Raw genomic sequence first — 13,741 nt, forward strand, 5'->3', positions numbered from 1 at the left:
AGTGTAAGGCGTTTAGTGTTGATTAATCATTCGCTACGTATTTGCGAATATTTTACCTGCCGTGAGTAACAATGTTGGTGTATTATGATATATAGTCGCTGTCAGGTGTGTATATATTATTTATATAAATAAAAATAAATCGTTAAACGCTTTGCTAAGCGCAAAATTCGATAACGGCTGGATCTTCATAGGTTAACACTTTATGAAATGAAAACTTTGCGATGAAAACTTAAATAATTTCAATAGGATATCGGAAAATTTCAGAAAACGTAACAATTATTTCAAGTTTACGCTTTTAGTAGTAAGCAAGATAGGACAAAAACTTTCGGATCAGCTACAAAATTACAAGTAATACTCTCCAACCGTCCGAAAAAATCTAGGAAGAAGCCAGCTGAAGTAGAAACTAAAGAGGAAGTAGGAAATTCAACACGGTTATTCTGGCGTACTAAGGAAATAACTTCCCGTGGACCCGATATTGAAGATGATGTGCTAATTTCTCAGAGTAATTCAGGCATAAATGTGTAGTTCTCTTTTTTGAATATTTGGGCCTAGACTTTTGGAAACTTGTAGCAGAATAGAGCAACATATATTGGGCACAAAACCGGGAGCTGAAATCAATAGATACAAATGCTATTGAGATGATCCATTTTGCTGGTGTACAATTGATGATGGGCACTCTCATATATCCTCAAGGGAGGCTCTATTGGAATAGGGATCTTTATGTACTAGTATGTGTATATATATATATGTGTATATATATATATATATATATATATACATACTATAGATGGAGTTAAAGAAGTTTTATTTCAGTTGTGTGGTCTAAAACACTTTCGTGTTTATTTATTTTTGAAGTCGATAAAATAATAAATATATTTACCACTATTTTTGAATTCTTTTCTTTTTTCGCCTTTCTTTTTGACTTTACCTCTTTTCAATTCTTTTCTAAGTTTTCTTGCACAGATTTCTTTTGATAAATCATTATTTTCAGCCTTAATTAATGTATTTAACGGGCAATCATCTTCCTCCTTCACATTGGAATCTGGATATTCTGTAATAAAATATTAAAGATCTACAGATTATAATATTTTTTTTATTAAAATAGATATAAAAAGGAAAATAAAAAAGTGTGTGTATCCTATCCAACAGAAACACAACACACTGTTAAATAATACTGTTTTGTATTATGTAACGGTGAGCTTCTGTAAGATCGAAGTGCTTCCTCAGTCAGACTGCTCCATATCTAAAGCACGAAATTTCCTGCCCTACCTATGTTATCTTTTATCCTGTCAAAATTTACTATTATGTGAGAAAAAATATATAATTATATTAATTTTACCATTATCATCAACAAAATCGTCCTCAATGTGTTCCAAAATCTCTTCTTCCTTTATTTCAGACTTAATATTTAAATTCTTATTCTTACATTTACCATATATAACACATATTGGTTCGTCAATATCTTTGTTATTATCCGTCAATTCAATAGAATCTAAAATGACCTCTGACAGCATAATTGTCGATGCAAGCCGTGCTGTCTCAATCGTTGAATCTGTAATCTGGAAAGGGAGCTATTTATTATGACTTCTATACTGCTTAATGCGATACTTAAAGATTTTTAAAAAAAATTTGGATAAAAATTTATGTATTATCTTAATATAAATAAATTACGTGTCACGTTGTTTGTCTGCGATGGACTATTGTGGAACTACTAGTGAACTGATTTTAATCAAATTTGTACACCGTGTGCAGTTTGAGGGAAATTGGGGGTAGGGTCGGCAACACGCTTGTAACGCTTCTGGTGTTGCAGGCCTCTATAAAGGTATAGGTATAGTACTCGCTTACCATTATGTGAGTACCGTATACTTGTTTGACGACCTAGTTGTGTAAAAAAAATTTATTTATTTTACTTACACTTTGAAAATTTTCCATAAAGATCTGGTTGCTTTGAACATTTTGTATGAACTGCTCCGCTTTGCAAATTAAACTTTTACATAAATAGCAAAAATTTATACGTTCAACCTAGAACATTTAAATATTCCTATAAAAATATATAAAAAGCAATATACTCTTCAACCTACATTAAAAAAGAAAGAATTTCTTAATTTGACTATATTTTTTGTGTTACCTCATGACTGCAGGGTGATCCGATTGTGATAATTGTTTTTTTTTTAATTCGAAAGTTGGTGCTTTTTATGTGGTCTTATTTATATTTGAGCATAATCTGACCAGTAGGTTTTGAGATATACATCGTAATACTTATTTGTCGTTTATTTTTCATGTAAAATTAAGTCTTTTTTGGCAGAGGAAAAACACAATTATTAACATTATAACTTTACCTGAAATAGTGTTTTGAGAGTTTCCGTTTGTAATTTATAGTTTCGTAAATTAAAATCATTATTATGGCACAAACAACCTAAACAGTACTCTGATTTACCAGTTTTTATACATTCCATGTTATGAAGTTATACTTAGTCATTTAAATGTATTAGTAATATTTATTTAATTGATCAAAATTCACAATTTGCATAATAAACATTAAACAGTAAATTTGTCAGATGTTTGACATATTAAGTGCGTTCCACTAAAGGCCTGCAACACCACCGACCACGACCGCTGAAATTGCCGTTCCACTAACGTAAAAACGCCGCGGGTGTCCTAGGTGAATTTTATAAGTAGAACGCATACTAGAGTGCTGTCAGACGTCAGCTGTGTCCTCGCAATATGGGGGCATGATAAAAACTACGGTATTATATACAGATCATCTTCTTATTCTTCTTTAAGTTAATGGCTTTCAATAGTGCCAATGAGGACAGTATACAGATCATGCAACTAAGCCCAATTTCAATGGTGAGAGATTAGCACGAACGTGTCATAACTTTTTGTCCGCATCATCGCCACTGTACGTCACTGCTATCGATGTGTACGGTTACGTGGTGCAGTGCGCAGTGCGCACCGCGCACGCTGGTTGAGTGACGTTTACTTGTAATTGGTTTTATTGAGTGATGTTTCATTGTAATTTGGTTATATGTCTTCGTTGCACAGCACACCCATCTTTGGCGGCCGTAAATTGGAAAGAAAAGCGCAACCATCAAGCCGACGTACCACCACTGTTGTAATTGTACGACCTGTGTATAAGACCGTGGTAAAAACATGCAGCTGTGGAGGTTGTGAGTAAACATTTCGCATGGATTGGAATAAAACTTAATTCAACATGGATCCCCGGGATATTGTCGTAGCGTTTTTGCCGAATCCAATGAGAGATAACATTAACAATTTGACATTGACAGCTGTTTTTTTTTTAATTCCCACCACATGTTGATGAAAGTCAACTCTGACACACCTATATTTTGTGTGCGAAGTGGGCGCGATGTGGTCACGAACAATGAAGTCATCTATGATGTTTAACGATCGCTCGTGGCGATCACGGTCATAGGTGAAACGATAGAAAAGGCGTTGCGGTCGCTTAGTGGAACCCACTCATAGTTCTAGCAGACCATTCATGTTATAAGTCTAGAACCAACTCCAAAAAAAATATTACCGAATGAATGACCGATTACCGAATTGCCGAGTGAATCGCAAGAATTTTATCATAGTAATCTTAATATTAAGGACTGTTAAAAATATATAATTAACAAAAATTCAATTACTTTAGATACCTATTACAATTTTTACTATTCTTTTTTCGATTTTATATTTTTCTTTATATGTGTCCCAGTCAAGCAATATTGTTAATTTATGTTGTTATATTTTCTTTTTAACCGACTTCCAAAAAAGGAGGAGGTTCTCAATTCGACTGTATTTTTTTTTAAATGTATGTTACATCAGAACTTTTGACCGGGTGGACCGATTTCGACAATTTTTTTTTTTAATCGAAAGGTGGTGTGTGTCATTTGGTCCTATTTAAATTTATTTGAGATCTAAGAACTACTTTTCGAGTTATATCTAATAATGCGTTTTTACTTGACGCTTTTTTCGTCGACCTACGTTGTATTATACCGCATAACTTTCTACTGGATGTACCGATTTTGATAATTCTTTTTTTATTGCAAAGTAGATATCCCTAGTTTGGTACCATGATAAGGAAACCAGGATCTGATGATGGAATTCCAGAGAAATCGAGGGAAACTCTCGAAAATCCGCAATAACTTTTTACTGGGTGTAACGATTTTGATAATTTTTAAGTTAATCGAAAGCTGATAACTACTTTTTGAGTAATCTTTGATAACGCGTAGTTACTTAACTATTTTTTCGTCGATCTACGTTTTATTACTACGATATAATTGAAGTCGGTTTTTTTTCGTTTGCGAGCAAACACAATTATGCACAGTAAGGACGAGGTTAACCTACTAGCAATGGAACCGCCTGTTACATACTGTTTACATATTATTTTTGATGTACAACAGGTATAATAAATCTTTAGTTATATTTATCTGTAGGTACATGAAGTAAAAACTTTGTAGGTACCACTTTTTTCAAAAATTGCGCGGACGGAGGAGTGTGAAATTTCGCACAATTATAGTGTATATAGAGGAGTGCAGAATAAGTCAGATGTGTAAAAAAAAGTCATTTTATTCTAATTGTCATCGTTAAAATTATTGTAAAAGTAGAATACATGTATTACACATACAATTTATTTTTCAATATGAAAATGTAAAAAAAAAAATTAATCACAAGAAGAATTATAAAATTACAACTTGGAAGACAATTATACAATAATTATGCTGTTGGTGTAATATTAACAGTTTTAGAAGAATTTTTGACATGTCTTTGTGTTTTCAAATTCGATAGCAACATTTTATTACATTTTTGATCACTGCCTTGCGACTCTGCGTGGAAACTGAAAATTAAAAATATTAATATAAATAATATAGTTATTATTATATTAGGTACAATTTACTATATCTAAGATAAATTAATAATACTAAAATTATTTTTAAAATGTTATTATGTCCAATGTTATTAACCATGTTGGTCTCCCCACCGTACTTCGGATAACCTGTTAATCCTAGTTATTATCAAAGATATCTGATAGCGATCGTTATTCATGATAGGGAATATATCGGCCAGCCCACACCTTCTCCTACATAAGGAAAAAGAGATCTGCTACGTCAAATTTACAAAAAGATGGCGTTACCTTTCATATGTAAGTATTTTTTAATCACATTTTATAATGTATACTTCTTGTAAACCTTTTTTCAACTTAAAAATTCAAAATCAAAATCAAAAATAGCTTTATTCAAATAGGCTCCAAGAGCACTTTCGAATCGTCATTTTACAAATTAAAACTTTAAAAATTGGTTGCCTGTAAAGTCGGTATACGGGCGAAAGTTTTACGTGACAACGACTTTGAGTGGTAAAATAATTTTAATGTGAATATTCATTCGTATAGTAGGAAGAAGGATGAAATAATAGTAACAATTTAAAACATTTATTTATACAAAGAATTATATTTAAAACATTAATTTATACAAAGAATCTCGCACTGAATTTCATTCACTTTTTATGTCTGTCTCTCTCGCTCTTAGGCGGGCTAACGACGACGCGTGCCTCTCACTCGCTCTCATTGTGAGCGCATAACGTGAGCGGAGCGTAACGCAGTTTCTTGAAGTGTCACCCGGCAAACCAATTTATAAGACGTTGTCACGTCAAAAAGGCCTTCATAGATGCCAGTCCAGCAAGATGTGTAAAGCACCTTAATGTTTTTTTTTTTTTATATCACTAGCTCGGCAAACAAGCGTACGGCTCACCTGATGGTAAGCGATTACCGTAGCTTATAGACGCCTGCAACACCAGAAGCATCGCAAGCGCGTTGCCGACCCAATCCCCAATCCCCCCAGGAGCTCTGGTCATCTTACTCACCAACAGGAACGATGCTTGAAAACAGTATTATTTTGCTGTGATCTTCTGTAAGGTCGAGGTACTACCCCTGTCGGGCTGCTCCATATTTTGAGCAGGAAATTCCTGCTGTGCCCTACCTTAGTTTGTACTACGTCTTAGAATAAAAGTTAAAATATATTTTTCGGAGTTTACTCCTTAAAAAACGGTATCAAAAAAAAAGAATTGTGCGAAAACGCACAAATACTGCGGAACACTTGCGACATGCGACATGCGATAGATGAACGAAAAAAAAGTCTGTGTGTACTTATGTACGCACGTAAGAAATCTACTTAAGTGTTTCATTGGCTAGCTAACTTCACGTTACTAACTTCCTTTTTGGTGACTAGCTAACTCCAAGGCATCGGTTTTTTTTGTGACTGTGTGAGCGCACATCGTAAAAATTTACTCATCATTTTTCTCTAACGCGCCAAAAGAAATACAACTTCAAAGTTTTGGGGCGATTGAATGTTTCACTTTAAAAATGGGAAGTGAAATCGTACGAAACAATAACTCTAACCTTCCCTGAGAATGACAATTTACCGCACAATGTCTCTTGCGAGAAATAGGTTATATAATAACGTAATATGTTTTTAAGTAACTTTTTAATAGTTCCTAAGGAGTTAACTCCAGCCACGTATCGGAGTTGACACACTTTTTCTAAAATTAATTTCAAAATATAAGAATGTTTAATTCACATTGATGTAGCTAAATAGTAGTTTTAAATAATTTATTTTCTTGGAAACTTTAGCCAGCCAAAAAATGCTATAGTGGCAACCCTATTTAGTATTTATATAAAAAAAATAATTACCGTTGTAAATGCCTCTGTAGACTACTTTGTCTTAAGAACTTTTTATCGCACACACTGCATACATACATTTTCCCTGTGTGCGTCTGTTCGTGTACTTTCAGTGTAAATTTCTTAGGAAATGATTTATTACATACACTGTAAAAAATAACTATAATTATGTTTGACTACCATTTTAAGTTAAAGAAAGTTTTAATTTTTTTTTTTTTAAGTTAAAGCAAACACCATTATGTTTATACGTATTTAATTTAGACAATTTTAATATTTTCGCTCGAAAAAATAATTTTATTATTATTATCATCATCACTTCAGTCTATCGCAGTCCACTGCTGGACATAGGCCTCCATAAGTTAACACCAAAATGGCGTGAACTCATGTGTTTTGCCCATAGTTACCACGCTGGGCAGGCGGGTTTGTGACCGCAGGGCTGTCTTCGGCTGTGTATTTCAAAGCCAGCAGTTGGGTGGTTATCCCACCATCGGTCGGCTTTATAAGTTCCAAGGTGATAGTGGAACTGTGTTATCCCTTAGTCGCCTCTTACGACAGCCACGAGAAGAGAGGGGGTGGCTACATTCTTTACTGCCGTAGCCACACAGCTTTGTTATTATTAGAGTAGTAGAAAATTTTATATATTCACATACAGATGTTTTACACAATAAAGATGTTAGTTGTAATGTTAGAGGTGCTTATTATTATTTAACAGGCTTAGTACGTACATCAGGATGTAATTTTCAAAACTTTTTTTTTTGAAATGTGTACTTTTGAAAATGACATCTGTTTAGATAAATAAAGCAATGAATGAAAATTTAATAAAACATATGACATTACCTGCAAGTGTAAGGCTTGATGTTGAGATGAACACTCCTCTGGTGAGATTTAAGCTGCTGGGTGTCTCTGAACACTTTGCCGCAGATATCGCAGAGTATTGAAATTTTTACTATAATGTCGTGTTTATCCTAAAAATAGTAATATTTGCTAAATTTTTATTGCACATATGTACGAAACAATCATCGAAGAATCATCATCGAATCATCGAACATCGAAGAATACAGTTCAATCTACATGTACTAATATTATAAAGCTGAAGAGTTTTTTTGTTTGTTTGCTTGAACGCGCTAATCTCAAGAACTAATGGTCCGATTTGAAAAATTATTTCGGTGTTAGATAGCCCATTTATCGAGGAAGGCTAAAGGCTATATAAAATTCAGTTCCTCTTTTTTTTAATTAACGGGGGTGAAACCGAGGGGCGTATCTAGTTATATAATATAAGAATCGTGTTTGCTTAGACGATTGTTTTTATTTATTAAGTTATGGTGAATCCTGCTTAAAATATGAAGCAATTCAACTGGTGATGTACCTCGACCTTACAGAAGGTCACAACTAAATAAATACTACTTTCAAGCAGTGTTGTGTCCCTGTGGTGAATAAGGTGAATAAGGTAAGCCACCTTAGTGGTATAAAAATTGATTATGAATAATGGATTTCAACATTTTTTACCTTTAAATGTATATTGAGACTGTTTTTAGAATCACACGGTAGTAAGCAGTGCTTGCATACCCAAGGTTTACGAACAGACGTTTGTGGATGGACGTTACTGCGGTGGGTAGTAAGGTATCTAAAAAAAAAATGTGCTTTAGACCACAAGTCTGAAGTAAAACTTTTTTAACTCCATCTAACTTATATCTCCCTCTCAACTTCCGTTCGCTTCGCCCGATCACACTTTTCGTAACCCTCTCGTCACGCATTCACCAGCTTACTCCCCAAGCCCAGCGCGCGTAAAAAAGTTTTACTAAGGAGATATAAGCTAGTGACAATAGAAAGAGAGAGAGTTACGTTTCATAAGTTTTACTTCAGTCGTGTGGTCTAAAGTTCTTAGTAAATCTTCTTGCACTGTTTGCCTCGTTATATTAAACACTTACTCATGACCATGGGTTGACTGGAAGAAATCTCTTTCAGAGATAAGTCCACCTTTGCCATAAATATTATTCTTATGTTGTTTTTACATGTATTTTTTGAGTGCAATAAAGTATATAATCTAAAGCACACTCGTTTTTTTTTTTTACATTAATAACACAATCTATTAAACAGTGTTATAATTTCAAACAGTCCGACGATTTAAAAATTTTTATGAAACATACTTTAACTTATTTTTTGACAGGATTTGATCAAAAAATATTTATTTATGAATAATAATTAAAATAGTACATTACTTGTGTAAATGGAACTTCATGCCACATATTTCGCATGAAAACGGTTTGATGCCATTATGGATGTTCTGATGCTGTTCATACGATGTTCTCACTTGAAAACCTTTGCCGCACGTTTCACATTTATACTGAAATTGAACAGAAGTTTAATTAATAACAGATATATATTTTTGGCGTGAACTTGTAGAGGCCTATGTCCAGCAGTGGACTGTATAGGCTGTAATGATGATGATGATATATATATACTAGCTTTGCCCGCGGCTTCGAAGAAGAAGAAGAAGAAGAAGAAGAAGAAGAAGATTCTGGTTTCTGTAAAGAAATCACTATAGACGGCGCCACGGTTCGCTTAAACCAAATATAAAAATCATCATATCAAAAATTTCGATCTAGCGGGTACATCGTTCCATAGCTTAATTGGCTAGAGCGCCGACACGGTCAGTCGGAAACGCGGGTTCGATCCCCGCTGGAGCGGTCAATTTTTGATATGATATTCAAAAATGTTTAAACACAATTATTGTTAATTGGTTTTTCATTGTTGTAAAAATCGATTAATTTTCCACATCTCTAGTACGTATGGTTTGATAGTATGGCTTGAACCACTCCGGGCCATGGCCCTTTTGGCCCATGGACTCCCTTTTGCCCATTGATTCCCTTTGCACCATAATAGCGCTCTATGGGATGGCCATACTCCAAAATTACCTTAAACTCCTTCCTGTGACGTTTCTCGTGATCTTTAATAACGTGTTTATGAACAGACTGGTAGCCACAGTTGTATAAACACGTATATACTTCACCGGTATGCATCTTGCCATGAGAAACTATTATTGATGCCGTTTGATATGTTTTACCTGCAAGATATAAGGGACTAGCTTTAACTTTAGGTTAAGTTTAAGGTAATTTATTTTTGAAAAAAATTCTAGGATACAGGCATTTACTAACATCCCACTGCTGGACATAGGCCACTTTCTTCATTTAGGAAAAGGATTAGAGCTTAATCCACCACATGATATGATATGATATGATATGTTCTCTCCTATGAGTAAAGATCGCTATCAGGTATTTATGATAACAACCGGGACCGACGGCATAACTTACTCTCCAAGGAACGTTAGGGAGACCCATAAGGATAGACATACTAACTGTAAAGAAATATTTGTACAAATATAAATAATTCTAGGATAGAACTCCTTATCCAACTTCAATTTACATTGATAACTATGGTACACACATTAGAAGAGATTGCTCAAAAACTACACGTCAGACCTAGTTTAAATTTAAATAGTGGCCCGACAAGCACCAGCTCACGAATCAAAAAAGAATCATCAAAATCTGAACATCCAGTAAAAAAAATTATGAAGTAACACACATAAAATAAATTATAATCGAATTGAGAATCTTCTCGTTTTTTTAAGTAGTTTAAAAAGAGAGTGAAATACTTGACAATTGAAGACAGAGAGAGTTGTGAAAATCTATCCTTCCATTTTTCTGTCCTCACAAACAGTACTTTTACATTTGTAATACTCTGCATCATATTGTTAAATATTATAAATAATAAAGAAGAATTATAATTCTTTATTCTTCTTACAGTCTTATATAAATATTATTTTATAGGTACTTTTATTTATTTAATTTTATTTTATTCTTAGTTTTTTTTGTTGCTTAATTTAAAGAATTTTAGTCTACAAGGACTAGGCCACTCCATAGGCACATCACACATATTACATACAAAAAAAATAATGAAATTGTTGTCACATACCAATATTTACAATCTTGTGTATATAAATAGTCTAGCCGGTTTTAAGAGAGGATACGCCACTATTGAATTACAACCTCTAAGTTATAAAAGTTAAAAGACATATCTTACCACACAATTTGCACAAAAATGGCCTCTTCTCAATATGACTCTTAATATGCCTCTCAATTAAAGCCTTGTGTACATATTTCCTATCACATTTCTCACATTTATACACTAAAGTACCATCTTCAGATTCATACAGTTTATATTGAACGGGCTCGGTTTTGTCATTGTTACCAATATTATTTGTATTGTATCGCTCTAGTTCTATTGTACGGTAGTGGTTTAATAATTCTCTTGGATTAGGAAATATTTCGAAGCATGTTAAACACATATGCCTTTTTAATTCGTCAATTTTTGCTGAAGTGTCAATAATTAAATTTTTATTTTCAGTTAATATATTTGTAGGTATGTCATCTGTATTAATGTTACTTAGATTTTTATGAGATGTACGTTTCTCTTCTGAATCAATATTATTTAGAGAATTTTCATTGTTTAAGTCATTCAAGTACAAGTTATCATCTTCATAATAAGTACTATATTTTGAAGCCTCGGTTAATTCTGATTTTACGACAGTTTCTAAATTTTCTAGCTCTTCTCCACTTATTGAGCTTTTGTTAACAGATAGTTCGTTTTCTTGTTTGATACTGTTTCCATACTTAATCTCATTACATAGCTTATTACTTAATTTTTGTTGTAAAATTAATTCGTTTTGATTAATTGTTTGATGGAAAATGTATACATCTTGTACTTTATTAATGCATGGATTACATATTTTATTTGGTAATTCTTTTGTTAAAGATACCTGTAACATAAAAGATTTTTATCTACTACCAAAAAAGATGATGATAAAATTAAATTATAACCAGCTTAATAAAAGACACTTTAAAAAAAATTAAAAATATTCTAGTTAAGAAAATTAAAAAAAAAAAACAAAAATTTTGTTTGTTTTGTTTTGTTTTGTTCTTATTTTAACAAAAACTTTCACAATGTTAGAGAATTTTTGAAATAGGTACGTACGTAGTATGAGAAACATTTTGACAACTTGTGCAAAACATCACATCCTTCCAATAACTCCTCAACAATTTCAGGAGAAACATTTAAACACAATCTACACGTATTTTCCATAACTATTTACAAGGTAATTTTTACAAAACCGTTTTGATTCTCAGCCAGACATCTTTCTTTAATAATTCAATAACTTGAATAGAATCACGAATGTTATTATTGAATATCGTGACAATTTATGTAGTAAACTTAATACTTATAACTTTTTAAATAATACTTTTCAACTTTTAGTAATAAAAATTAGAATTAATTTCAAGTTTTCAAATCAGACTTGTGTTTACAAGCACACTGTGACACTGGCCAATGTCATAACTCATAAATTAACTTCAGAAATCAGAAGTGTTACTAACTCTCAAAAGTGTTTATCCCTAGAGCTTAAAGTCAAAAAATTCTTAAATTAGCTCTTCTTACTTTGATATCCCCTGTAAAATATTTTGTAAAAATAATAAATACGAAATAACAAATAGTAAGTAACACACTTTTATATTTTAAAACTTAAAACAAAACATGTAAATAATTAAAAAAAAAAACCAGGACCATCTACAATTCTACAAGAACAAAGCCTTTAAAAGTTTTATCAAACACAACACGTAGTCCATTAGCTAGTTCAAACTTTTACTAAACCAAAAATCAAAGTCAAATTTATTAAACTTGTTAAATTAATAAGTAAATAAATAAATAAAATTTCTCACATCTGACACACAATGACATCACGGTCGTCTGTTTTTGAGAAAACCAACTTAATGCTTGTTTTATAGGTAATAGCCAACTTACAGAGCTACTTTTTTCCGATAAATACAAATATTATACCCACACTCAGGGTGGGAATCGAACCCACAACCTCTAAAGCAGAAGAATCACCAGATTCGGAATGTTGTTCCTGCTGAGAAGAAACGACTACGAACTCAACCATTAGTTAAAAAATTGTTAAAATTATTAAGGGAATAACGATTACTATAAAATTGTTACCTACTATAAAACTGATAAGGGATTTAACGATTATACATTTAATAGTACCTATGTCCTACACATACTTATTTATGAATTGCGAAAAGCATAATTTTTTAATTAAGTAAGTAATAGAAATATTTTTAATAATTTTGTTTCTACGGAACGCTCGGTACATAACTCAAGGATTTGGATTTCTTCGTATGCAAGCCTGGCTTACAATGAGATATTTGTGCTTCTGTGAATATGTATAAAATCAAAAACAACTTTATTCAAATAGGTTTCAAATGCACTTTCAAATGCTCATTTTACAAATTTTTTAAATTGATTATTAGTTTTTAAAAGTAAAGCTACCGCAGATTCAGGATGAAGTTTCTGCAGAAATGAAATCGGCAAGAAACGCCGCAGTTACTTTTTTGGAACTAACATATAAACTGTGTTTAAGTACAAAAATACTAAGATCTTACATGAAATACAGCGTCATTAAGTCCACACATCTTTGTCAACTATGTAATCCTTTTTTATAAGTACAATGTTACGCTTGCGTTTGAACTTTGATCACTATTTCACCTGATGAATTATATTTAAAAAAAAAACCTGCACCGAATAATGCGCTTTATCCATTAATTTATTGACGTAATGACGTCTAATAAATCGATGAACGCCGCCTGCATACACGAAAAAATATGACTCATTGAAGCGTTGCGCTCATTGTCCCGTTGCGCTCATTGTCCCGTTACGCGAATTGTACGCTTGCGTCGCATCTATCTCTCTTCCACTCGATTGACCTATGCGTCCGAGGAGATGTTTTGTCATGACTTTGTCACGTTCAACTATTGTCCGTAAACCAACTTTACAGACTAATTTTTTTAAATAAAAACTTTAAATTTATGTTGCGACAATTGCGGTTGTTTGCGGGATTTTAATATACATGCGAATACCGTGTCTAGTGTCGGAAACTTGAAGTTACGATTTTGGTATTCGTTCTCGTGTTTACACTGCGATTATTACTAGTTGTATTAAAACAATCAATATTTT

The 13,741-nt window shown here is 32.6% G+C and overlaps 3 protein-coding genes across 3 annotated transcripts; all 3 read right to left on the minus strand.

Annotated features, from left to right (window-relative positions):
* Positions 1-507: 507 nt before the first annotated feature.
* Positions 508-2,603, minus strand: LOC123666399. Its single transcript, XM_045600493.1, has 5 exons — positions 2,340-2,603; positions 1,915-2,022; positions 1,340-1,559; positions 911-1,051; positions 508-608 (listed from the first exon to the last, which is right to left on the minus strand). The coding sequence occupies exons 1-5, from the start codon at positions 2,454-2,456 to the stop codon at positions 508-510; spliced, it is 687 nt and encodes a 228-aa protein (XP_045456449.1). The 5' UTR covers positions 2,457-2,603.
* A 2,057-nt stretch (positions 2,604-4,660) lies between these two features.
* LOC123666401 (gastrula zinc finger protein XlCGF26.1-like) lies at positions 4,661-11,906 on the minus strand. Its single transcript, XM_045600494.1, has 8 exons — positions 11,676-11,906; positions 10,757-11,334; positions 9,592-9,740; positions 8,896-9,020; positions 8,183-8,300; positions 7,514-7,641; positions 6,689-6,823; positions 4,661-4,840 (listed from the first exon to the last, which is right to left on the minus strand). Exons 1-8 carry the CDS (start codon positions 11,813-11,815, stop codon positions 4,720-4,722), a joined length of 1,494 nt encoding a protein of 497 aa, XP_045456450.1. The 5' UTR covers positions 11,816-11,906; the 3' UTR covers positions 4,661-4,719.
* Positions 10,493-11,522, minus strand: LOC123666534 (zinc finger and BTB domain-containing protein 18-like). Its single transcript, XM_045600642.1, has one exon. It carries the CDS (start codon positions 11,499-11,501, stop codon positions 10,725-10,727), a length of 777 nt encoding a protein of 258 aa, XP_045456598.1. The 5' UTR covers positions 11,502-11,522; the 3' UTR covers positions 10,493-10,724.
* Positions 11,907-13,741: the final 1,835 nt, after the last annotated feature.

Source organism: Melitaea cinxia, chromosome 26, assembly GCF_905220565.1.
Source record: "Melitaea cinxia chromosome 26, ilMelCinx1.1, whole genome shotgun sequence".
NCBI classification, from domain to species: Eukaryota; Metazoa; Arthropoda; class Insecta; order Lepidoptera; family Nymphalidae; genus Melitaea; species Melitaea cinxia.